This window comes from Terrapene carolina, unplaced genomic scaffold (genome assembly GCF_002925995.2).
Source record: "Terrapene carolina triunguis isolate 2854851 unplaced genomic scaffold, T_m_triunguis-2.0 Scaffold113, whole genome shotgun sequence".
In the NCBI taxonomy this organism is placed as follows: domain Eukaryota; kingdom Metazoa; phylum Chordata; order Testudines; family Emydidae; genus Terrapene; species Terrapene triunguis.
The window spans coordinates 14,904,174-14,931,490 of record NW_020664464.1 but is presented as its reverse complement, the minus strand read 5'-3'; the positions used below and the strand labels follow the sequence as shown (position 1 = coordinate 14,931,490).

At 41.0% G+C, this 27,317-nt stretch overlaps 1 protein-coding gene across 1 annotated transcript in view; it reads right to left on the bottom strand.

The window, feature by feature from the left end:
* DMRT1 (doublesex and mab-3 related transcription factor 1) overlaps positions 1-27,317 on the bottom strand; it is a 77,569-nt gene that overhangs the window by 18,984 nt on the left and 31,268 nt on the right. Inside the window, exon 4 of the mRNA XM_026652332.1 lies at positions 20,266-20,428. Coding sequence (XP_026508117.1) covers positions 20,266-20,428 — 163 coding nt within the window. The remainder of the gene's footprint in view (positions 1-20,265; positions 20,429-27,317) is intronic.

Genomic DNA, 27,317 nt, shown 5'->3' with positions numbered 1-27,317 from the left:
CTCCCCCCCCCGGCGGCCAGAGCGCCGGGGGCAGGGCGGCCGGAGCCCTGGGGGGAGGGCGGCGAGCCCCGGCTGGGGCTCGGCTCTCCCCCCCGCGGCCAGAGCGCTGCGCCGCCGCCCCCCTCCAGGTGCCGCCCCAAGCACAAGCTTGGGTGCTTGGTGCCTGGAGCCGGCCCTGCTTTTTCCACTTAAAAATTAACTGCCAAGCTTTTGCTGAAGACCTGTAAAAACTCTGTTTAAAAGCTCAAATTAGTACAGAATATAGGTGAGTGCTTCAGGCCTGATTCTGACATCGTTACTCCCATTGAGTGGTATACTACTACACAAGCAGTGACACCAATTTGAACAGGATTACTCCTGGAATTAAATGCTCCTCAGCCTCGTAAAACACAGGCTTTTGACAGTTTTCCTAGTTCAGACTAAGTCCCATTTTCAAAAGTAACTGAGATACTTTGGATTAGACCCACTCCCTTTGGTACCTAAATCCAACATTTAGATGCCAGTGAGATCCTCAAAATCTCCACTCAGCCGCCACCTATGTTTAGTTGTGTCTAAGTTGCTGCTGGTAGAGTCCTCATGGTGCCTACATTTTTGCCTCCACAAAACTACTAAAATCCTGATCGTGGCAGCTGCTTTGTGGTGGTGGTAGTGGTACTTATACCCAATAAGCCAAGTGGTTAGGAGACCTAGGTTTGAATCCATGCTCTGCATGCCCCTCCCTCGCCCCCCATTTTGTCACGAGAAAGGACTGACCTGTCCAGGGTGCCTAACTCCAGGAGAGGTTCACAGTTGTGAATGCTGAGTGGAAGAAGGCACCTTCATTTGGCCCTGAGAGAGGTGGGGCTTAGGCCTGCACCTTTCCTTTGCATTTCCTATTGGCTAGGTTAGTTGGATCTCCACTTAGCTTGCTACTTCTGTGAATCCCATTCTTAGGAAGCTAACTTTCTCTTTGCATTATATAGGGATCCTGCATGCCTAACTAAGGATTCCACTGACAGAAAAGTGCCTAAAAGTTTGGTATTTTAAGCAGAGCACTGCAACACTTAAGTCCCTTTGTGAATCTACCCTTTAGGCTCTGACCCTCAAGTGTATTTATGAACTCTTTGGATATAACAACACTGCAAACAATTAGGAACCTACGTCACTTAAGGACCTGATTAGAGTATTAGGGGATCTTAAATTTGACTCAAAATTGAAATGTTATTGAAACATCCTTTTATGCAACCAATAGTCACTAGAAATTTTATCACATTTAAACACAATCCAGTGAAAACAGTTGTTTTTGGGGGAAAAAACACCTTTCCCTGCAGTGACTGAAAACAAAACCTCAAAGTACTGAGAAAGAACTTGAAGGGGAAACTGATTTATAAACTAAAGGGAAAGGGAGTTCATTTATTTTTCTCTGTCCAAGATGACAGGAGGAAAAAGTAAAATAGCAACACTGGCAATGAACTGGACTGAAAATATTGTTTCCCTTTTGACAATCTAAGATGTCATTAGTGCTATACTCTAGCTAAATATATGTATTTGGCTACAGCATATTGGACCTGTCCTCATGGCAGCATTACACTAATATAACTCCACTGACTTACTAGGTACTCATGATTTTATGCTGGTGCGAGAGCCACAGACACCTGGTGTTAAAGCTAACAGTATCCCTTGGAGACAGACATGAAGTAAATTCAAGAATGTCAATTGTTTTTGTTTTGATTTTTTTGTGGTAAATCCCACTGTTTATCCGGGTTTTTCCTTTTTGACGAGGATTTTAATATGAACTTACATGCCCAATTCCCACAGCACTTTGAAACCAAAACTTCTTTTGTAATAAAAAAATCATACCATTTCAAAGAACATTTTGTGATTTTTTTTTGGGGGTTAATGATTTTTTTTCCATAAAACATTCTTACAGATTTTCAACCAGCCCTAGTCCTCACTTATGCTTGCATCCTTTTCGCATGACCCCTTCCACATCCAGACACAAAAGGGGAGAACTAGCAACAGAGTAAAAGCCTTGACCCAGATTTTTAACCCCTTTTCAGTTTGGTATGGAGGTTTTTGAACAATAAACTCCAATTGACCTTACAGAGCTATTACGGCGTACAGTGTCGCTAGATGTCATGGAGCTGTTAGCATGCACAGCTTCACAGTGATGCTAGGCGACAGGTATGTGCACTGTGAGTGACACATACAGAATGCGCAATATGGAGCCATTGCAGCTACACTATGCAAAGTCTCATTGAAATCAATGGGTAGTTAGTACACATGCTGTAGCCACTACTTTAGCCGAAATAACTGAGCCATGTCAAGTTCTCTCCTTTTAAATGCTCTTGATATTTTAAGTATAATGGAATGGAAAGACACAATTAGAATCGAATTACACCATTTTAATTAGAACTGAGAATGTCACTGTAAAATACTGTGTTATTATGCACATCAAGCATCAATATACTTTTGTCTGATAATCTCATTTACTTGAAGAAATCGAGTGTGTTAAAAGCAAATTGTTCCACAGCATGTAAAATTAGTTATTTGGCTTTATACCAGCCTGCTGAGTTAGTTGTAAAGGTCTGAGGTTTACAATCTTAAAGTGAAAAACTTCTTTGTCTAAGTAGTAGTGTGAGCTCTTGGTATGGTAGGCAAACAAAAAATTACTTACAAGCAAAAAGCAGCTTTGATATTTGCATGTCTGATCTACTTCAACAGGTCTAGGGGAAAAGAAATATAATTTATTACAGCCCATTTAGCTCTGCAACAATTGCTCTTCAAAACCAAAAGAGAATAATATAATGGAACATACGTGTTCTCTTTATGGCAGAAACCTCAAGCAGCCTGAGGCAAGAGCTAATACAGATGTAGGACAAGGCATTACACGAGTGCCGGGTGCTGTAGCTAGCAATTATCCTGGTATTTAACCAAATCTATCGCTCATCAGGAAAGCGTTTAGTGCAGTAGTCGGAGCGAGACAGGCTGACATGGAGCACAGCTACTTAACTGTCCCCTCTAGCTATTACACTTTCTCAACCCGAGAGTCATGTCAAATTAAACAACTACACATTGACTTTTCACTTCTCTAAACATTAAGGTGTGATTGACAACTCCTGGATGCTATAAGCCAGTCATTAGACTCAGCCAACGTATTGTTAGCTTATTTGTGATGCAGTTCTCCCTTCCCCCCGACCCCCTGTTCTGAGCTATTTCCTCATGTGCTGTTTTTACAATCCTCGATAGACAATTGTACCTTGCCTCTCTGGAGGGTCTTTGTAAGCAAATGACACTTCACTGCTGAGGGGTGAAAGTGATGCAGAGTAAAGTGACTTAGCTTGACATGCAAGTTATCATCTTTTCTTTAAAATCAAATTCAATGCCTACACATTTTAAATCTAATTTTGAGGTGTCTGGACAGCAACATTTCCAACAGACATTAGCACTTCAAAATGTACCCCATCAACATTAGCTGTAACGTTTCATCTCTTCAGAATATTTTCCCAAATTTCGGCCATGTATGTTGGGAGCCTACACAATGCTGTGACATTTTAAATCAACTTACGGTCAGCACCAGGACGGGAACAGGCACATGTAAAGATGGGAAATTAAACTGAAAGCCAGATATAGCACTAGGAATGTCTAATATGGATCTCAACTCTCCCATCAATGTTGGAACATCACTACATCAAGCCACTATTTATTGTATGCCTGAATCCTGCGGGTTAGCAAAGTTATTAGTTTGAAAGAGTGCACAAAGCAGGTCAAGAGACGAAAGACATGTTCCTTTGGTTCGATACGCAGCCACCTGAGACCTGCACATTTCAAATGAAAGGCTTCACTCCCCACACCCCTAATACAAGCCACAAGATTAATGTAAAAGATGATTTCCAGATTTGCTTCTCCTCCTCCCACAACAAACCAAACAAACCAGAAAGATGCAATTCCTCGGTAATAATGGTCCCAAAGAAAATGAAAAGGAAACTTAATAGGGTTTCTTTAAAATTTTTACACTTTTTCTGCTAAAGAACCATGCAGCATTAACACACTATCATCTTACTGATTCTGACACAGATTCTCAGTATAAGAAAGTCTAAAAATCTACTTGCATATGTAAGGCATGCGTATGATTAACCCACCTCCTACCCACAAAAGTCTACACTTAGATTGTGAAATGTATATTGCATGTATGTAAGACTTTTATTGAATGCACCTATGAAATTCAATAACTACTAAACATATATCTGAGGAAAGTGCACTGATTTGGAAAAAAGTGACTTGATTGACAAAAATCATAGAGTATCTGTTTTGACTGTGGGTACTAATTTAAAATAGTGTGAGTACAAATAATTGTACTGTGTATTGTTTTTGTTCATCAATGTAGTCGTGTTGGCTATTTACAATTGTGTAAAATAAGCTACAGCTATGGTAAATGTATGGAGATGAGAGATCTAAAAGTAAATATGATACTTTATTAATTTTACACCTCCCCGCGGGCTGAAAAAGTTAACAGCTATAAACTCACAAAACCTGAAGATTTAAATGAAATATACGAGACATTTTATGTGGCAGTATCCAAAATGTGCTACAGGCTTTCTAAATACAAAGGAAAACACAGTCACTACCCTGAGGAGCATAGAATCTCAAACTATTTCCATCAACTTCAGCTTATTTGGAATGAAACAGAATCACAGAACTGAAAGGGACCTCGAAGGGTCATCTAGTCCAATCCTCTGCGCTCATGGTAGAAATAAAACTATGATAGCTTGGTAAGGATTTGACTGCAATCTCCATTGTTGCCCTTCATTTTTCACTGGCTAGCTGCCATGAGAGCATCTAGCTTCAAGAGGGTAGCAGGATAGTTACTGCACCTGTTGTGTGTGCTGACCAATAGTGGGTGCTGTATGGTCCACGAAGCTATCATCCCTTAGCCCCCGATATCTTTCAGACTAAAGCATCCCTGATTCAATACTGTACATAGATCTGTCAGTTCATGTAACGACTCAGTGGGATGCCTATTTTACATGGATTTCTTACATTTTTAATTGGACATAAACACCTACTATTTTATCTTAGATTACTTTATATTATATTATATATATATCTATACTTTCAATGAGCTCATATATAACAATATGGGTCCAATGGAAATAAACTCTCTGCTACACCAATGATACAGTAAATTCTGTAGTTTCCATATTTTTGAAGATTTTGGATAAAGTCCAACAACCCTGCTTCTCAGAGCAGCAGCTTTCAAGCTGTCAGAGACGTGCATTGACAAAAGCATTGGGACTTTGGTACCCACTAAAAAATTAACAAACAAGTAAAACTTGTAAATCTCAGAAGTAAAGACCAGAGGCCAAATTCTGCCCCCAGCTACACTCTGCAACACCACTGGATTCAGCTAGCATCGGGGTGTAACTTAAGACAGACTGTGCGTCCTGCTTCTTCCACCCCCCCCCCACATAAATGACATGCAACTAACTTTAATTAGACACTGGGTTTCTTCCGATAAAATCAATATTAAAATTATGTGTTACAATCCTACAAAACAACTTGAGCCAATTCCCCTTTGAACTTTGTAGGCAGGGACTATAATTCTGTGGACCTCAAATAACTGTATTTTCAACAGCACTTGTTTGAAAAAAATTAAAGATAAAATTTATTTATGTACTAAATAGTCAATATTAAAATATGGTTATTAGACAAACAGTGAAAATACATTAGTCTATATTAAGAAATGACTTACATAGACATATACTTATGCTATATAAAGATATACATGTCCATGTAGTGTATATATCTGTTCGTGTATATACCTATATAAGTGTATTTATCTACAGATACACATATGTATATATCTCTATATAGATGTATGCATCCACACCTATAAGTGTATGTATGTGTAGATATATATATAATATAAAGCTAACTTTCAGGCCTCAGAAAACAAAAGCTATCCCCATATAACAGCCAAATTCCTACATAACTCAATTTGGACATCTCATCTGGTGTGAACTGCACTCATTCCTAGTGTAAACCCCAGCGCGCTCTGCAATGATATACTGTAATGTCACATCGCAATCTGGATTTACTATAAAGGGCTGCTGACGAGTTTCAGAGCAGTAAACATTGCTGCGAGGTGTATTTCACACTGAGCTGGTTTTTATGAAGAACACTTCACCGCCCAGCCACGGTACCTAGATGATGAATGGTGAAAGATGCATGACAAGCTTCATCATTGTTTGTAAATCTTAACTGTTCCTGCTCACTAACTCTGCAGGCAATTTTCAAAGACAGCGGCCGACAGAAGGACAGCACAGCTTTCCTGAAGGTTATTCAACTTGTACTTGGCCTAAACTATGCCTGTGAGGAACCATGCATTGAAAATAACCTCACCACTTACCCTGAACCTTAGAATTAAAAACCCTGGTTGGGTGGCATGTTAATGGGAACTAAATGAAGAAATCCCAACCACAAGCTTTGATATTCACCCTTCACCCCTTGCCCTGAATGGTTATATACATCATGTACATGCAACATACACTGGTATTATTTATGCACAGCGTATAAATACACTTATGTATAAAGTGTATCTTTGAGAATGATGGATTCTGCTGATCCAACATTACCTGTCTCTAGTGAAGCTGCATAGAGCGGGCCATTGTCCCCTACTACCTCACCCACTGTGCGTGACAAGTTACTTACACACTCTTCTCGTGGAACTTTTCCTTACTATTTTAGTGCCCTGTCTTAGCAGTAAACAGCCAACTCATGCAGACATAATCCAACTCATTGCCACATGCAATCACTTACATACTAATATGCTATCTGCATAGGCTGGATCACCCCCTTCCAGGGAACTCCACGTGGCATCCTTCACCGTTTTCCTTGAATCGTTCTTTTATGGGGACAACAGTGGGGTTCGCCCTAATCCCTTACCAAATGACTACAGCTTTGCCCCCACAACGAGCAGACCCACAGGGAGCCATAAGAGGCCATGGCATTATGCACTGGTTCCAGGACTCCACATCTTATCTCTGACTTCTGAATAATACAGGTTTGTTGGAACTGTGTAGCCAAGGTCTAGCTGCCATCCGTTAGCTCCTCCCTCACCCTTTTAAGGAAGGGATTCCCTAGAGCACTGCAGAAAAATTAACTCGGCCAGAAGCAACGAGTATCTCTTGTTTGTTTTCAAAAGGACTGTTCATGTACAATATCTGCAGAGTCTCCAATCCAGGCAGGCTCAGGATGTTATGGAGGCCGCTGACCACCACCTGCTGGAGGGAATGGGGAATCAATGTAGAGGGGACCCTTTTCCCTCTTAATATTAGCCAATCAGGTCCAGGCAGCAAAGTCAGGAAAAAATACAGCGATGCACCAATACACTAGCCTGTCATGGTAAGCACACTGTTATCACTACTATCCAATAGAACTCCTCCATTCTCTCTACTGTTTTGAGTGAGACAATAAGATTGCCATTGCTCCTTGCTTGTATCAGGAAATTTTCATATTCAAAGGGTAAGACAATCAGTGGGCCAAATCCTCAACAGGGCAGCTTCACTGACTTGGATTTCTATAAAAGGGTATTCTGGGTCCTGTAAAGTAGGAGGAGGGCTTTGGATGGTAACTATTGAAATATTTAGCATCTTGGGTAGCGCCCTCTGTCCCTGAAGAAAAAAGTGGCTAGAAAAAGGAACAAACTGGGCTCAGGGTTGCATAAGCATCTAAACCATCAATCCTCAGCTTGTGACGCCTCTCACTCTGTGAAGTAAGGAGAAACAACCTTTTCCTCCCAGCAACCAATAGCGGGGAGAAGCAAGAAGAGATTGTAGCAGACTGAGCCACTGGAAGACACTAATAATCACACAACTACATACTGACATTGCCTTGCGTAAACACTGTATTGCAATGATGCAATGCCAGGAGGTGAACACTGCCGTGTGCTATCATGATGACACTACTCCTCAGTGGCCTGTTGCTCTCTGCAGCTGTATTCAGTGATGAAGGGGTTCCCTCGATCAGCCAGGATCATCGGACTAAACTACTGACAGTGGGTCAACTGTGTACTTTGATTTGCCTTTTCCTCAAATCGGCGACAAAACTTTCTCATGGGACCCCCTTTTCTCTAGCAGGCTGCCTCCTAACAAAGCCCGCGGGACTCAATCTAATAAATGTTTGCAACCCACATTTTTATTCACACAAAATGTTATCACCCAGCTAAACGCATGCCCTCATAAAACCCTGTCTTGTTATGCCAGCCAATGCTGGGAAAACCACAGAACTGATCAGACTGATACTTGCTGATTTATTTTAAAAGCCCATGAGTGGGTGAGGGTTTACACATGTACGTGTGTCAGACCTGCCACAGGTGGGGTAGCTGGGGCTGTCTGCTATTTCAGTACCACTCCAGGGTGGCCGCATCAAATAACAGCACTCACACCAAGTTAACAGGATGGCCCGGCATCCTTCAAACCTTCCTGTATCTCACCTTGTCAGATCCCTTTTTGTGATATTTTAAAAAAAAATGGGTAAGAAAAAAATCTCATTAAGCTATGTGAGCTCTACGTTTTTAGGTTTATCAGAATTAATTTCAGGCTTCCTTTGTAAGGACTCTGCAAAACACACACCTTTCTAATTGTGCAAGGACTAGCAATTTTGTGCATGTATGATTTTCTTCCTTTGTTTTAGAGTCTATGCAGCATACAGAATATATTAGAATAGAAAACAAACAGACTCTGAATCAGGAAAGAACTTAAGCACAATGGGACTGACGCAGATGCTTAAAGTTAAGCAGTGTTTAAGTAAAGAGCTGTGTGAATAACTTACTTTTGGGTTAAGTGGATGTACTCAAAAATAGTAACTGAAAAAAATGGCTGAGTGATTTGAAATGACATTTTTTTGATTTTTCTGGCAAAATGAAATAATTGAAAATTTTTGTATCGGATCAAATTAAATGTTTCATTCAATCCCAAATACATTTTGTTCAGCTCCAAACAAAACTTTTCATTTTCCATATATTTTTCTAATCCTTTTAATATTTATTTTTTAAATAAAATTGAATTAAATTGCAAAACAAAATGTCTAAATGCTTCATTTCAGAAATGCCAAATCAAACTGTTTTGACTTTTCCAAAAAGATTTTTAATGGACTGAAACAATTTGCTGAATTCTACTTGAATTTATTAATTGTTTTGGTCAACCCAAATCCTAATTTTACAGTAAAAAACTGAGTCACCTGATTATTTTCACCCAGTTCTATTTAATTCCTTTCCTGAATAGGGGTGCCTTCCTATTGGGGCTTTAAAGATCGATTCTAGATTCTTTACTAATCCAATTTCACTCAGAATATACACAGGTATGAAATTATTCACCAAAACAGTTATTTTAAAACTCATATGAAAATAATTTGCCATGTTTTGTTATAAACTGCCCACCAAGGTCAACTGAAGTTTTGATAACTGCTGTTACAGCTAAAGAAACAATAATAATAGAAAGAAATAATGATGTCACAAATGAAAGTTAATTACTTGCTTACTTAAAAAGAAAAAAATTACATTTTGGGCCTGCCAATTTTGATGCTTTCTTCTTCTTTTTCCTTTAAACATGACGTCTTCCATTTAAAAAAATCAATCTAAAAAGAAGGCCTGTTGAAATGTTTGCTAGTTTGCTAGGACTTGATCCAACTTCTATTGTAATTGATAGAAAGACTCCCATTGACTTCGAAGGGAGTTTGCCTGGGCTCCACAAAACACACCAACACAAATCCATTGTGCTGGATACCTCTGCAATCCCGATCATGTGTGGATACGTCACAGTACAGCCATGCTCCATCTTTTAGTTAACTGGTGCGCGTGTGTACACATCACCTCATCCTCCATTCTCCTCTAATTTTTTCTGAGCATACAGCAAGGCGCTGAAATTTACCAGGATCCTGCTCAAAACAAATACCCTACCTGATGATGGGAATGTAGCCGTCAAGAAGAGTAAAAGATGGTTTGATTTGTGTGCTTATATACCAGCAATCCAAACCAAAGCTGGAAGAGTAGTTCTAATTGCAGGCCTGCTAGCCCTTCTGGCCTTCTTGTAATTCATGTCTGAGGGAGGTTGTATGTGGCATATGCATCTGGGACTGATAAATAAGAACCTGTTTAAAAATAATAGTGGCCAAAAATAAAAACAATTATGCAGAAACCAAGTATGTAAACGACAAAATATGCAGATGAAATGACAGCATTTTGTGAATCTGCATGCATTTTTTGTAAATCACCAAACAACGTTACCAGATCATTCCTACTGGTTTCAGTAAAGACCAACAGCTGTCTGTTTTTTAATTGAAGTTTCTTCTGAAAATGTTATTTGAGAAATAGTGGGAAAGAGTCTACATTTTCAGCTTTCATAGCGAAGAGTCGGCATATTCGAGAACATAGCTGCTGGGACTTTCTCTTTTTTAGCAGCTAGTTTTAAAAAGCAAAACACGAGGTAAGCCAGTACCCCAGCCAACACGCTACATTCCAGCCACTGGGAGAAGACAGGGACTGCATTCCAACATCAGGTCATTTTTATCCTCATGGACGTGGGGGCTGCAATTAGCTGTGCCCCTTGAGAAAAGGGCCGGGTGATGATAACATCACCACCATGTTCCCCTCAGAGGTTTTGCTTGTGTTGAGCAGCTGTAAAATCCAGCCAGGTCTCTATGGATGGAGGCTAACTGGGAAAGGTGCAGAAACAGCATCCCTCAGCTGCCCCAGCCCTGTCCCTTCGAGGGACAGCCAGGCCCACTTTGGGAGCTATGGTTGCTGGCTCCTCCTCCCTGGTAGAGATGGGTATGGAGCAGCTTGTGTTGTTGTGTTCCAGCGCTCAAGGAGATTTATCAGCATAACCCAGGGAGTGAATCTAGTCCACTGGCTGTAAATAAAGTATAGCCAGATTCAGTCTCTTCCTCCATTGCTGGGCATTGCTTCTGAGCTATAGTGTTAAACAGCAGCATCGCTTTTCTTTCTGCAGCAATGCTGTTGGGCAGCTTGGACCGACAATGCTGTGAAACAGCTACAAGTTCCAGAAAGTGGTCTCACAGGTCTTCTACACGCCAATACTCTGTGACAGGCATATCTCTGATTCTGCATTCAGGCACGATCTGTGACACTAAAATATTCTTTAAACCTTGTATGGCATCCAAGGGCATAGATTCATTTGAAAATGTTGTACTTGAGACGCATCAAAAAGATGCATAGCTTTCCAACAATGAAATGCAGCCTGAGAAAAATGTCATAATCCAGAATCTCTTTTACATTCTTTCGGTGTATAGTATTTCTGCTATTCCAGCCCTCCTTTCACTGAAATGATTCTGAAGGTTTTTTTGTCATGAGACATGGGATTCTGTTTCTTACATGCCTTTGACTGTGACACCAATGTGAGAGATCCATCCCAAAATTGCTTTTATAATGGTAGAATCCAGAGCATGTTTCAAATTCCTCATTGGGCTTCATCAATGGATCAGCACGTTTTACAATAAAGCATCAGAAAAATTATGAAGCAGTGGTACTGGCTCCACAGTTAAGAGTCTGAGATAGCTTCCACTACATGCCTCATTTTGACTCCCATATAATTATCTGGAAAAAGAACCTTTCTTGCTTGAAATTCCTCATGTTTATTCCTAGGCCAAAGAGGTTTGTTGTTGTTTTTTTGTAGTTTTGAGGTTAATTGGACAAGCCGTTCTCTTAAGTAAGAAGACTCTGAAAACTTGGTTCATTTCCACTTTTTGAATGTCAAACTTTTCTTTTTTTTTTTTGGCTAAAGCTTAGCTCAGAAAATAGCATGGACTAAACACATCACAGTTGTGTTATACACTGTCCCAGTGTGTACTAGGGCAACTGGAACAGTCTTATAAATATTAAGGTTGAGTGGACGTTCTGTAGATGATTAGATGGAAATTAGGTGCATGAGGGCATATCACAATATACTGGCTTTGTGTGTGTGGTGTTGCACTTTAGTGGCTTGTCCAGAGAAAGGATAGGGGAACTAGTACTAGTACTAGCTAAGGAAAACCTCTTTTAGCCTAACTGGCAAAGGACCACGTTTCTGGTGCTGACGGAGAAAGATTCTAGTGCCAGTTGCCTGGGGGATTTGTGTGTGGTACATCTAGTAACTGTGGCTGTTGTCAGCAGCACATGGACAATATAACTGTCAAAAGACTATGTCTGAATATAATCTAGACTCACATAACAGGCAGATCACTAAAAATTGCTTCACTGTGCCTTTAGGTTAATTTTTCAAGCAGTGCTGCTTAATTAATTATTTTACGCAATACAATTTTTTTTGCATAGTATGTAATTAGACTGTGGAACTCATTGCCATGGGAAGTCATTTGAGACCAAGAACGTTACAAGATTCAAAAAGAGATTTGTCATTTATAAGATAACAAGAATATCCAGTTATAATAGGTAATGCCAACAACAATTTTGGAAGGGATAATAAACTGCATGCTTCAGGCCTTAAGCCAATCTATAACTAGGTATTAATCTAATTTCTTATAATGTGGGGACAGATTTCCCCATATATGCCTACTGCAGGGTTTCTCTTCCTCTGAAGCATCTGGTGCTAGTCACTGACAAAGACAAGGCACATAGACAGAGCTTGGTCTGATGCAGTATGGCAATTGCTATGTCCTTATGCACCGAGTAGCAAAATTTGTAACCACTTTAATTCTTCCACTTTACACGTAAACAATGCTGGAGTACTTCTGGGATCTGTTTATTTAACAGGAACTAACATTTCCTAACAGAAATATCTGCAGTTCCCCAATAAGTTTAAATTTTAAAAAGCTGTTTAAAAAACTAGGCCTGACTCTCATTTACCCTTCCAGAGAGGTTTAAAGGAACCTTAGTGTAAATGAGAATCAGACTCTCTATTCACCAGGCTTTTTATGTCCTCACTGTGGAGTTAGCCATCTCCCATTACATAAAAGCTACCTCTGCCACTCCCATTTTCCCCTTCCTGTAACTTCAAACCACTAGATCTGTAGCATCCCAATATGAAATGAACAAAGGTCTGTTTGAATCAGATACAAACGTCTTTTAGTACACCAGAGCAAAGCTCTCCTCAAGGGCCCAGTTACCTAAGGGTATGTGTACACTGAAGCTAAAAGGTATAAATTCCACCTTGAGGAGACAAACCCTCACTAGCTTGATCAGAGCTAGCACACTAAAAACAGAAGCATAGCTGCTGTGGCAGGAGCAGCAGAAGTAACTAGCCATCTTGAATACGCACCTATGGTCTCAGGCAAGGACGGCTAGTCCTTCCTCTTGCGTCTCATGCCACTGCAGCTATTCTTTAGCGTGCTAGGTCAATCGATATGTCCACCTTCTAGCTCCATTGCAGATATACCCCATGTGTATCCTGACTGCCCTTATACTTTCTGTGTGGTGTGCCGTGTTTGGCTACTCACAGATCTTGTAAGATTTTTTGGACTTTGAATACAAAAGAAGATCGTTTAGTTTCACAGAGTCAGCTGCTGCAGCAATTTCATGCTGGGGAGGCAGAAAAGATGGTGGTGGGGCAGTAGCATTGGCTATCACATGCTGTTGTCATGCCTGACAATTCAGTGTCAGGCTGTGTATGACTCCAGGACTAAAGCTTTAAAGGGACAAGTACAAGACTATATTTCTATCATTCAGCTACTTAAAAAACAACAACACTTTTTTGCAAACAAAATACAAAAAACGAAAAATGTGGCAAAAGCAGATGACAACAAACTATCGGCGGGGTTAGGTAATCTAAGCAATTCCATATGCACAAATGACCACCTCTGGGTAGCTAATGTTAAAGGTGATAGGCTAAGACTACACTATGAGTGAGGAGGTGTTATTTGCCTGCTTGTGTACACATGCTTGCTTTAGCGCTCATTGAGCTAGCATGAGTATAAATAGCAGCGGAGCTGCAGTAGCACAGGTTACGGCAGTGGAGAGACAGCTGAGCCATGCTGAGTACATACCCACCAGTTTCAGGTGGGTTTGTAGTCAGCACAGCTCAGCTGTGTCTGCACTGCTGCTGCCCCTGCTCCTGAGGCTACAGTGCGACTTATACTAGCACTAGTTCAATAAGAGCTTATGTGAGTATGTGTATGCAAGCAGGGAACTACAATCCTCAGCTTATAATGTAGACATGGCCTTAGTGTGAAATGTTTGTGTATGCTGTTTTTGTGTTCATGTATATTTTTGCAAAACAAGCACATAAGATAAGAATTCTCATTAAAGACCATACTAAGCGTTTATATATCATTTAATTAGAGCTGGTCTGGAAAATGAAATGCCCATCCCAGGGGAAATTCCAACATTCTGAAAAGTCCAAATTTTGAAATTTAGTGCAGAACAAAAATTCCATAGTCTTTTGTTTTGGAAACACTGAAATGACCCTATCAAAATGTTTCATTGTGATTATGGAAAAATATTCTAGTATAATATATAATTTAATTTTTGTTTATTATATGGATTTTTTTAAATTTAAGTCTAAACAAAATGAGTCAAAATGAAAGGAAACAAGAAAGTCTAAACAAAATACTCAATTTCAGTTCAAATTGTTTTTAAAAATTTCCACTAAAAATGTCATCAAAATCAACACATTCCTGCAAAACGTTTCAATTTTGATGAAACAGCATTTTCTGATGGAAAACTGGTCTGCTGAAACCTTTTCAACCAGTCCTATATTAATATTTTCTAAGCAGTTTACAAGCAAGTAATTCATCTGGTTAGGGAGTGTCATAGGATGTATGTACCCCATGCAAGTCCAGCAACCAAAGGCACTGCCGGCCACCGCTGATTGGCAGTCTCTCAGCAGCTGGGAGGATAAAAGAGCTGGGAAGCAAAAGGGCAGGGCAGCTGTCAGAGGAGTGAGCAGGCTGGAGAAAGGCGCTCCTGCCAGCAAACTACTAAAGTGCTGCCCAGAGACAACAGCCCAGAAGGGGACGAACTGACCAACAGCAGAGCCTGCAGAGATCCAGGGGACGGTAGGAAGGAGCTCAGGGCACTGTCAGAGTCAAAGAACCCTGATCCTACTCACCTAGCTCGAGGGCCCTGAGCTGGAACCCAGGGGAGTGGGCAGGCCTGGGTTCCCCTACTAATCCCTTGACAGACTTGGGAGTGAAGAAAGGGTTTTCAGATTCTGGACACCAGGAATAGATTGATCACCCTGCTAGGTTAAGTGAGCCCAGGGGCTGTGCCATGCTTGGCCAGGAGTGCTGTTGCACTGACACACCACCTCAGAGGAAGAAAAGTATTATCCCCATTTTACAGATGTGAAAACTGAGACAGAGCAATCAAATAACTTGCCCAACGCCACTGCAGGAAACAGTGTCAGCGATAGGATTAGAACTCAGTTGTTCTAGGCTCCCAGTTTTGCAGTAAAATTACAGACAATGACTCCTGATAGCTCATCATTTGTATTGACAACATTCCAGAGATTTCCACAGGAAAACAAAAAATTCAAAGGCCCACATCTTAAAAATCAAGTAACCTCCTTAGCCATGGACAAAGGAATACACAAAATAAAAATGAATCACTAGGACCATGAAGTGGGGGCTTATTTTGTGCATTTCTTGGAACAAGATGGTCATTTAAAAATCGAGGGGGAGGTATGAGTGTGTGTGAGAGAGAAATCATTCTCTTTAATTTCCTTCTCTGTAGATTTAAACTTTTTCCTGAATGTATTACCTGTCCAGACAGCCCAGACTCCCAGGTTCCAGTTCAGGAAAACATGCCCATTCATGCAGGGCACTTAAGCACATGTGTAACTTTCAGTCAATGGGATGTAAGGATATGCTTAAAATTAAGCATAAGCACTACCCTGAAAGGGATGGATTTAAGCATGTCTTTCCTGAATCGAGGCATCACTGAGGTATTTAAGCACTTGCTTAACTTTAAGCACACAGGATTTGTTCTAAAGCCCACTGAAGACAAGAGAGAGACTACAACTGATTTCAATGGACATCGGATTGGGCCTTAAAGAATTCCCACCAAAGTTTCGGACTGACTACCTTCCTCAGGGGGACCCAGGTTAATTGATTCCTGTAGTGATGACTGTGCTATAAATATTCCTACGGTTTCTCCTCTACTTTCACCATGATCTCTCAAGCTTGCTTCCAAAACAAATGTGTTCTACATGCCACGGACTTAATAGTCTCCTCTCCCATGTCTTTCTTTACCATTGCTCTTGATTCTGAAACATAAATAAAATGGGAATTAAAAGCTAAGGGAGGGAAAAGGAAAAAGCTTTCTGAAGTACAACAAAGGCTACGTCTATCCCAGGAGCTGGGCACGATTCCCAGCTCGTATAGACATATTCACACTAGCTCAGGATCGAGCTAGCTTGCTAGAAGCGATAGTGTATCCGCACTAGCATGGGCAGTAGCAAGCACCAGCACAGGCTAGCTGCCCCAAGTACATATCCAGGGGGTCCAGGCAAGTTTGCACTTGGGACGGGTAGCACATGCCATTACTCACTCCTGCCCATGCTACTGTGGCTATACTACTATTTTTAGAGAGCTAGCACAAATACGTATACTCAAGCTGGGAATCACACCCTCAGCTTCAACTCTAGACTTGGCCTCAGAGTCCAAAACCTTTCCATTCTGCCTATTTTAAGTTCATCTAAAACTTGGCAGTACTGGAGAATCTGTTGCAAACTTTATAGCCCATTCTTTCACCACTGAGCTCTAATTTACCTTATTTTTTCCACTAATAAAATTATAGTTGGAAGGACCCCAATCTTGCCAGCTGGAAGCAGTTGTATTGAGAACCGCTTAAAATTGCAAGGAGCTGGAGTGATGGTGTTTTGTCATTTAGAAAATGTCACCCCATTACTAAATGCAACATACTGTAACATGGCGTGACCTCATGTGGGAATGTCAGAAGCTTCCTGCAAACGTCTTCTCACCATTCATAAAACAAAAGTGAACGTAAATCAGAGGTCAGCTTATCTCTCCTCCCTTTCAACAGATCCAGGCTAAATGGGCAGTTAACTTAGCGGAACAAAATTAATGAAATGGTTTGACTGAAATACTAACTGTGCTAAAATCTGAACTGGAAAAGTCTGTATAAAGTCAAAGTTACAACTGAAGAGTCTGGTGTGGTAACAGACACTATGTATTGTAAGACCACCTCTGGTTACTAGCCCTTGATCCGTAATATTACCATTTAATAACCAGTGCTGCAGGATAAAAGGGCTGCTAACTCTGACATTTTTGCTCTAACTTGTATTTCTTTTTCTGTTTAGTCCTATTGAACTTCTATTACTGCACAGTTACGTTTCTGTGAAGTTTATGGACTTCTGATACACAGATCTTCCAATAAATCTGTACAATCTTCAAACAGAAGTTATGGCCTTAAAATCTATGAATATGTGTACTTGAAAGAAAAAAGCAGTTTTGTATTTAATAATAAAAATGCTCCTGGGGAAAAATCAGGAACGGTGTGGTGTGTTTTATTAATAATCTTCCACAAGATGGCTAAGAGTCCAGTGTCTTCATGGGCTTCGGAACAGGTACACTTCAGTGTTATGAGGTTAGATGAAGATATTATTTCAATTGGAAAAAAGGAAGAAGGACTGAAAACAGCATATCACATGCTTCATTTAATATATGTGTATAGTCAGTAGGGAAGGAAGAGGATTATTGTACAAGACTTAAAACAGATCCGCCAACTTTACAGTAGTAGTGAACATACTAATGTCCGTACAATAGAATAAGTTACTAAAGCAGTTCCCATGGGCTAGCTGATATATGAAGCTGCACTCATGTTATCTTTAAAGATGGGGTATTATTAACCATGGGGAGATGTGTCAGTTGCTCTATTATATACAAAATGCCCAGAGTCCAAGTCAGCAAGCACTGAAAATCTGAGAAAGCAGCCTGTCCTTTAAATGACCAAACACTTGTAGCAGACATAGCTAGTACCTTGCAGAGTAGGCAAGTGTCAGGTACTGAACAGCATTCCATTGTTCACACCATTCTGGCTGAGTTAGCATCCACTGGGAGTGAAAGTTGTGAAGGAGGAGAGAAAATATTCATAGGAATAAAGAGCAGAAGGAAAATTCCATGGGACTGCAGTCCCTGGTCTAACAGAGTGGAGATACTCACCTTTGGATGGAGAACTCCCAGCATATGCTCCCAGTGATTGGTCATAATTGAAAAAAAAAAGATGAAACTCTTAAAAAGCCCATAACAAAAGCATGTGTGTGTTTACTCACATATTTAAGCTTCTCATAAGAACACTAGTACCTCTTTCAACTGGCAAGTACCCCTGCTATGAAAAAACACTCCTTCAGGGCTGGGAAAATGCTGTTTGAGCTCCCTAAATTACATCTCACTGCTTGTCATTTTCTGATTGATGAACTAACTTCGGGAACAATATCAGTGTGTGGAATATTGCCTGAACAAGCAGTCAATGATTATTGAAAATACAGTGTTTATGCAGTTTAAAAATCAGTGAGCATATTACGCACAAGTTTTTTTTTCTGGAGCAATGAAAAATACTGAAATTAATTTGTTAATAAAAGGCATAGGGCTTTTTTGTCCATTTTTAAGAATGCTGGACTAGTGAGGGTCATTAGTTAGTCATGATGGATGCAAGAAAAAGTGCCACCTGCAGTTGAATGTGAAGCCAAATGCTTATTTGACCACTGAATACAGAGAAAGGTGTTGCTGTTCAGCGGTTGTCAGAGCAGAGGGAGGAGAAATAAACTGAAGAAAAGAAAGGGAAAGTGAAAGCAAGGATCACTAATTTCTCTGAGCCATTTAGAACTCCCAGAGAAGGGGAAAAAGTCTCTTAGGTTTCACCACATCATATTTTGTTTCTTCATCTTCTGGTGTGGTGAAACCTGTCAGAAAATAGCCACTTCAAAAATACCGGGCCAGATCTTCAGCTGGTATAAATTCTATTATGCAGAGGCCTGCAGGGATTGTGTCGAATCCTTGCTGACGGCAGATTTTACTGATTATACTATCTACATTGCCTTTTGGTCTGGTTGCCACTTACCTTTACGATGGTCAAAAACTGAACTAAGCCTGTTCTCTAACCCCTGCCACTAAACCACGTCCCTTTTGCCAAGCCATGTCACTCCCTTAACTGGAACCATGAAGGGACTCTCCTACTACAAGGTATTGGTAAAACTTTCCTCTCCTACCTTTTCCTCCCTTCCTGGATGCTAGGGAGCAGGGACCCTCTGTTCTCTCTCCTTCTCTCTTGGAAGAGGGAAGTACCATTGGTTCCTTCTGTCCACAAAAGGAAGGTGGTTCCACTTACAGAAAAGACAGGTGGTGTGTCCATGTGACTTCTCCTCTCCTAGAGGCTTCCACATCACTGAATCCACCTGATCTGCATCTTCCCCTCTGTCCAACTGACCCGGATTAGGCACAGTGGGACATGATTCCCTGATCAGCACTTTGATTGCTTTAAGGCCCTGTTCATGCTTCATAGTCCTATTGCTCCATGTCAGAACTGCTAACCCACTACAGATAAACCCAGAGGCCCTTACAAACAAACTAGTGTACAGACATTTTAAAAATAAACTTTTTAGTGTTATGGGAAAAACACCAGATGGGAAAAATATGTGTTTCTCTGGAATTCTTTTCAACCAGGCAATGTAGTCTGATGTGTTTGAAAGCTAAGAATGGAGGTGGGTGAATTATTTCCCACAGAGAACCCAGTCCTTCTTTACTCCAGGTTTTGGATGGATGGGCCTGAAGTGTCTTCTGAAACACACGTGGAGACAACAACAGGATTGCAAGCCACGGGGGCCTGTGAAAGTACTGGCCTGAAAGGAATATTTAGTGAAAAGAATCTTTAAAAAAATAAAGAGGTGGTCCCTTCTTCGAAAGACAGCTCAGAACTGTCTGGGGTAAATGTTTCCCTGGAGAAACTTATTTGATTGAATATGAATAGGGATTGAATAGGAATAGGAATTGAATAGGAATTTGCATTATTTTAACCTTTAGTTGTTCTTCCTGCAATCTACCGAAACGAATGCAGGAGCAGAAAAGACCCTAAAATTAGCACCTTCCCTCCCACACTAATTTATCAGACTTCCAAAAAGTGAACTTCACAATGCCATATGCATCCCAGCACCACACATCATCCAAAAACGGACTGCTCTTTGTAAGCTTGGTTATGATACGTACCTTCAGCACTGCTAAATTAAACCTTTTCCATAATCCTAGTTTTTTATGTCCTCTCAAGGTGAATTAAAAAAATATCTGAGACCCCCATTAGGTCTGGGGTGACTGTGCACCTACCGCTTGCTTTAGACTCTGAGTATGAGGGGCTGTCCTCGAAAGTGAAGATCTGCGGAACACAAGCAGGGGTGCTAACACTCTGGCCCAGGTAGGAGGCAGGAGGGTAGTATGAGTGCATCCTGTACTGGGAGCTCATGGCATGTCGGCTCTCTGTGCTTTTCATCTGTTCAAAGAAAGAATTAGAACAGCAGTGTATAAAAACTGAATCAGAGGTGGGGAGTGAGATTTATTTGCATCATGGAAATTTCTCACTGTCCTTCATTTACATATTATTGACTTAGTTTTCAAGAAAAAACACATTCATTTCCTAGAATTTTTGTTTAGAAAATACTTATTTCCAGCACAGATAGTATCACTGTGAGCTTTCTAATCCCATTCTGTCTATGTGTTCAACCCTGACGAACAGTAGCAGAGATGAACAGCAGCCATTCGGTCCTTGGAGTCTCCAAAGAGACTAACAACCATGGGACCAATTGGTGATGGTAGTTACTACAATGAGAACACACACATATTCCCTAGAAACAGAGCATACCAATCTAGAGACTTATATAGACCCCATCAACTGAGTATCTGAGCACCTCACACACATTAATGAATTTATTCTTAAAACCCAGTGAGGTAGAAAAATATTATCCTTCTTTTACAATGGGAAACTGAGTCAGGCAGAAATTAAGTGACTGCCTCAGTCACACAGGAAATCTGTCAGAGCCAGGAATGGAATTTAAGATCTCGTAAGTCTCAGTCCAAACCATCCTTTCTCATTTCAAACAGCCCAAACTGCTTCCAGGTCGTAAAAACTTTGAACCTGGATCAAGGATGAATGGAGACCAAAACTCAGAAATGAAGGCTTATCCTATTTCCAATCCCTTGGGCCAATCTAATCTGCCCTCCATCCTTGAGCTTTATGAAGTGCCCAAACAGAATTAACTATATCTTTAAATTTTTATTTTACGGAAACTGGCATTATTATTTGTTTTAAACTTCTATACCGTAAGGCTGATATAACAGTTAAAGGTAAGCGAGAAACCTAGAAAGCCATTATTACTAAAAACATTAAAATCCTATGTGCAAAGGTAATACTATATTACCTAACTTCCACAAATTGGTTTGTCATTAAATTACTAGTAGATAAAGAGCTTTTGACCAGAGAAAAATGATCACAGTATTATTAAACCTGTAAATCTATCCATAGGCACACCTGTACAACTATGCCATCTGAAGTTCCTTATCTAAGGTACAGTGTACTCATGTTACATACGGACAGTGGGCCAAATTCTGCCAGCAGTTATACCCATCGTATTCTGTGGACTTCACCAGAATTTGGCCCTGTATGTTTATCCAACAAAATATGCCCCTGCAATCATACTTGGAAGAAAAACAGGAAAAGTTCTACCTGGTACAGTGAATGAGTGTGTCGGCGGAGCTCTCCAAATCTACTTTTCCGAGTGTTTCCCCTGTTGTTTACACTCTCAGTATTCAAACTGCCATATTAGAATTAGCATGGTCTTAGTAACACAGAGATTTCACATGAATAAGACTTAGCGCAATATCCTACCCTCTGTTTTGGGATGAAATTCCAAGTGATGTGACTAAGGTGCATATTTATTTGTTTTATGGCTGCAACACGGTCTTAAACAGTTATAGACATACCTAGAGATAGACAGGATATACCTACAGTCCTGCAGGTATGGTCTTTAATATAACAAACAATAACAACACTCATTTATAAGATGATTTTCTGCTCTCTGAATGCTAGGTACAAAAACATAAAATAAACCAATTAAAGTTTACTCCCAATAAGACAATGTTAAACAAACTTCGGAACCAACTCCTTGTCCGGTAGCATTCTGAAAACTTTTTGAAGTCAGAAGGGGCTTAGGCCTTGCTTAAAAGAGGTCAAACCAATGACCCTAAGGTCGGATAGTAAGGCACTCCCCAAAACATAGGGAGGCCAGGGCTAAGACATAAAGCTCAGCACACTTCCCATCTCCAAATCCACAATGCCCTCTGTGACCAAAGAAGGCGAGAACGCAATATAAAAAGCCAGAAACTCAGTATAAGGCACGTAGGACCCAGTCTATTCCTAAGGCTTCGAATGTCGACATCAAAGGCTCCTTCTCAGTCCATGCACCTCTGAAGGCAGTGAGCGCTGAGCATGGTGGAGCAGATGGTAGAAGAACCACCTCTGCCTGCCCTCAGCAATCATGTTGTCATGTTCTGTGGTATGAGACAACTGTCCTGGCAGCTCAGTTTTTAGGCCTGCTATCCTTGAAAGTAACTGTTTGTGGGTGTGTGGAGTCTGTGTGCAGGCACTAAAAATATCACCTGCTGGAGATAATATTATTTGAGCAGCAATAAAATGGAAGAACTGCTCAATGGCACTGAATGAATGTCTTGTTTCCTTCCCCTGCAGGATGTGGGTGTTGATCTGTTTCCTTTCAAGCCTTTTAAAGCTTTCCCCCCAATTCCTTAAAAAAACAACTCACCTAAAAATCCCAGGATTCAATGAGTTATTACGACTATTAGTATTAGTACGTGGTAGCTGTCGGCAAGAGACATGTTTTATAATCTTATTACCCACACCAAGTCTATGAACCACAGTCCGACCAACAGACAGGCTTGGCTCTGCAAAGAATATGCATTGAATTAACCACCCAAGAAATCAAAAAGCTTTAGGTTTTGTTTTATTAAACTGTTTAGAATATACACCACTGTAAATCTGAACCAGAAGGTTTCCTTTTCATAGTGCTTAGCTACCCTATTTTATAGTAACAGTAAAAAACCAACCAAACATAAACATTCTTGACCTTATCACTGTATTAAAAATGGGGACCTATGAGATCATTACCCTGGGGGAGGGTGGGTTTCACTCTGTATTAACCCCTTCAGCTTCGGCTAGGTTGGGAGTTCTTGCACCATTGGTGATAAGTCAGGAGGAGGGCGCTCATGGCATGATTGGGAGTTCAAAAGGGTTCCCAGGGGGACAAAGTGGTACCCTCATTATGGGATACTTGCCATAAATATTGGGACACATTTTCTATCAGCAGGATGCTGTGAGGTAGATTGTCAAACTGGCGGGCAGGTAGCAAAACAGGGGTAATAGTCGTCTCCTGTGCTCTGGCTTGAACACAGACCCCTTTCATTTTGAAAGGAGCATTTAAAATAAACCCACAACATAAGCCTCCCTTCTCACCCATCCTTTCCTCTGTTTGTTTGTTTGTTTGTTACACCCACCTATTGCAACTTACCTCACCCAAAGTTTGCGAGCTCTTTAGGACAGGGAGAGCGCCCAGCACAACCAGGCCCCAAACCAGTTGGGGCCTCTAAATGCTAGTGATAAGAATGTTTAACCTGCACACTTTTTGCTGGGGCATGGTTAGCAGGCCTCTTTTCCAAAGAGTTATAGGATTACAACCAATCACTCTTTTTTTACAATGCAGCAAGGGCGACAGCTATTGAGCTAGCTGCCCCATCACCTGTAAATATGGTATTGCCCTTGCTTAGAACTCTTGGGTTTCTCATCTCTAGCCACCTCCTACCAGTTGCATTTCATTATCACTCCTCTTTGCATTTGGTAATCCTTTGGGGCCCATCTTTGCCCTCAGATGCACAGCCAGGCCACAGCTCTCACTGAAGAGAGATTTGGCCCATTCAGTATTCACAGTTGCTGGTACACTGTGCAAATGCAGTATAGCGTCAAAGGATGTATTGTGTACGGCAGCCAGATAACTGGTGAGAGGGACTTTAAAAATGATACACGAAATAAATACAAGCGAGCCAAGAAACCATGTAAACTGTAACTTTGGAATTCTTTTGTTTCTGTTGTTTGAAAAGCCGGTAGAGGGCTCTGCATCAACAGGCAGTTGCAGGTTGTTCACATGCGTTTGTGTGTTAAAAACTGCTAAACGAAAGCCTTTCGTCAGTTAATGACCACAACACACAAAGCCTCCAGCTCTCCACCGATGGCTGACAAAGCAACAGAACCATTACCTCTATGAATATTACAGGAGCTCAAACAATACGACATTCCACAAACTCAGATCATTGCCGGGAATCCCACCGGGGCAACCTCCCCAACACTGCAGAAGAGGTGGGTGCAGCCCAGCCCCATCTTTCCAGGCCCCTTGCAGCACCTCCCCTGCCCTGCAGGTACCTTGTGGAGGGCTCTCTACAGAATCAAGAGACACATATTAGGAACTAGGAAGACCAAGGATGGGAGAAGATCAGACCATTGCACCTGACTGCTTAGTCTTCTCCTACCAGCCCTGTAAACATTCAAGCATTGCGAACCCTAAGTGTTCAAAGATCACGAGTCAGGTCCCCAAAATCATGGGAGTTTCAACAAATGAGAAATGCATTTTAAAAAAATGAAAGCTGAGATTTAAGAAAAAGACCAAATATCATGTGACCTGTGGTAAAACTGCAAGTGTGGGAAACACTGAGTCAGAAAAAATATACACCTGGAGAGCATGGGCATCCTCCTTTAGGGCCTGAACCTGCTGCCATCGAAGTTGATGATAAAGACCCCACAGAGTTCAAAGGCGGCTGAGACCAGGGCAATCAGAGCTAGGGGAAAAGCTTGGTAAAGTAGTTCCCTCAGAGCCACGCTGCCCAGGATGGAGCAGAGTGTCAGGGAAGGAGGGAGTTGTATTGAGCACCTCCGGGCCGAGTGTCCTTGCAGATCCCAGGGAATCCATGGGTCCCAGGGGTAGGGGAAGGAGAAACCTCATACACCCCATAGAATGATTTGGGGGGAACTCAAAAGATCCTTGCAGAAGGATCCTCCTTTCCTCCTTTGCTCTCTCCAGGTGATTTTTCCATGGGAAGGGCAATAGCTAGTTGTGGAAAAGTCGACTGCCTCGGTGTTAACCCCCTTGCAAAATAAACAAAACTGAGCTGATCACATCTTTCTTTGTGTAGCTGGCCCAGCCCATTCCCCAGGCACAAATCTACAAGGAAGAAGTCACATCTCCCTCCTAAAGTGCCCATCTATGGGGGAGACAGATGCTGCAAAGAGCACAGGTCTGGGAGTGTGATCTTGGGCAGGTCACTTAACATACAAACTCCATGACTCTGCTTCCTCAATGACTCAGACATAAGCTATCCCCCGCCAAAGCTGCCTTAAAATTCTGGCAGAGCCTTTTCGGCTTCTGAGCATGTATACATAGTACTAGCTGCTAACTGTTTTAACATTAGCTCCTTTCCCTTCCCTAAAAGCTAAGCCATTTTTAGGGGAGATAAAATGGCATCTAGCATTTATTTATAGCTCTCTTTTAAAAACAGCAGAATTCAGATCTCAGTGTTCTGGTGTGAGATGAGAAGATGGTCTTCTGCTTATGACACGGGACTAAGAATCAAGACAACAGGGTTCCCTGCTCTGCTGTGCCACCAGACGGCTGTGTGACCATTGAGCAAGTCACTTAACAAGTCTATGTTTCAGTTTCCCCATTTCTAAAATGGTGATAATACACCTTCCCTACCTTATGGGGTGGTGGTAACGAACGAAACCTCACATTTATGAAGTGCTTTGAGATCCTTAGACAAAAGTTGCTATAGACATGCTCAGTCTTATTACATTAGTACTGTTCAGAGTATTTTTGTTCACTTCTAAAACCTACTAATCACATTCTGCAGGATGAAGAAGAAAAAAAAAAGACAATGACACCATGCCTTGAATTACTTTGATTCTAGCATGGAAAATGCAGGAGACATCTATATCTGTCCTTCCTTGATAGACAAACTTAATTAACCTTTGCTATTCTGTTCCAACCTACTGTTTTAGACAAAAGCAGTGACCCATAAACAATATGTTACCATCAGAATCTCAACTGCTGCGACATCAAGAGATATAGCCCTATCAGCAGTATCGGAAAATAAACCGCTTAGATTAGCTCCTCTAAGAATTATGGATTATACCCATGTCACACATGAGCTGTCAGAAACATTAGGATACTTTTAGCATAAATCTGTAATGTGAAGGGTATCTTATGAATACAGTACATAATATACTGCTTACAGGGCACGTTGGGATGGTTTTGGGTTACTTGTGAAATGCATGTATACATTTAGGTATTTTTCACCCTATACGTAAGATTCTGACTGCATATTTTTGTAAATGGGTCAGATTTATGAAAGAAAAATTATGTCAAAACAACAGGAGAGAGACACTGCAAAAGGTGACGGGAACAACATATTTTAGAGAAGGTTGCTATTCTTAGAGTTCACACTCTTAGCTGCTTGATCACAGCTCTGCCTTTGAAACCCACAAAAAAATTTTTTCTGGATGCCATGTTTTATAAATCCTTAATACTGTAATTGAGGTGTTTAGGTAAACAGCCTTAATCATGCATTTTAGAATCAACAGTATAATTTTTCTCAGTACAGTAAATTAATTTCTTTATTTGACCTTGCACAGTGATTATTTCAGATTTTCTGCCTACACTGCCACAGGAAGGAATGAAAATGGAGGTTTTTGGAAGTGACCATGGTGATTGTACAAGTTGCATTTTAAAAATAAAGCTTCAACATTTCAGTTTTGGATCCAGAAAGTATCTGAAATCCAGAGGCTTTGTAAAAAACGTTTGCGAGCTTTTCCCCGTCTCTAACCCTGGCTGAAGGCACACTGCGCCACCATCCCGGCACAACAGAAGCCCTCTTCAGAGAAGATCCAGCAGCCCTCCAGACCACAAGGAGGAGTCTTCTGAAGGAAAGCTGGTCGACTTAGTCAGACTTGTTACCAGTCTGGCAGCAGGGAGTGGAAGGACGTAAACACCTGCTGGAGAGGCATCTCGTTCAGAAGTCAGCATTATCCTTCTGCTATGACTGTTGGCCCAGCAGTTACCATGATCCACTGCCTTCTTATAGGAGAGAATTTAAGCCTGACTAGATACAGATTGTGTCAATTTTTGTTCTTGAAGTCAAGAAGACCAAAGCCATCTCAACATTTATCATTTACCTCCAGCTAAACAGCTGTCAGTGACATTGGTCCCAGAGACAGCAATTCACCAACTTCCATTAAAACATGAACGTGTGCGGTGCCAATGCTGTTCAAC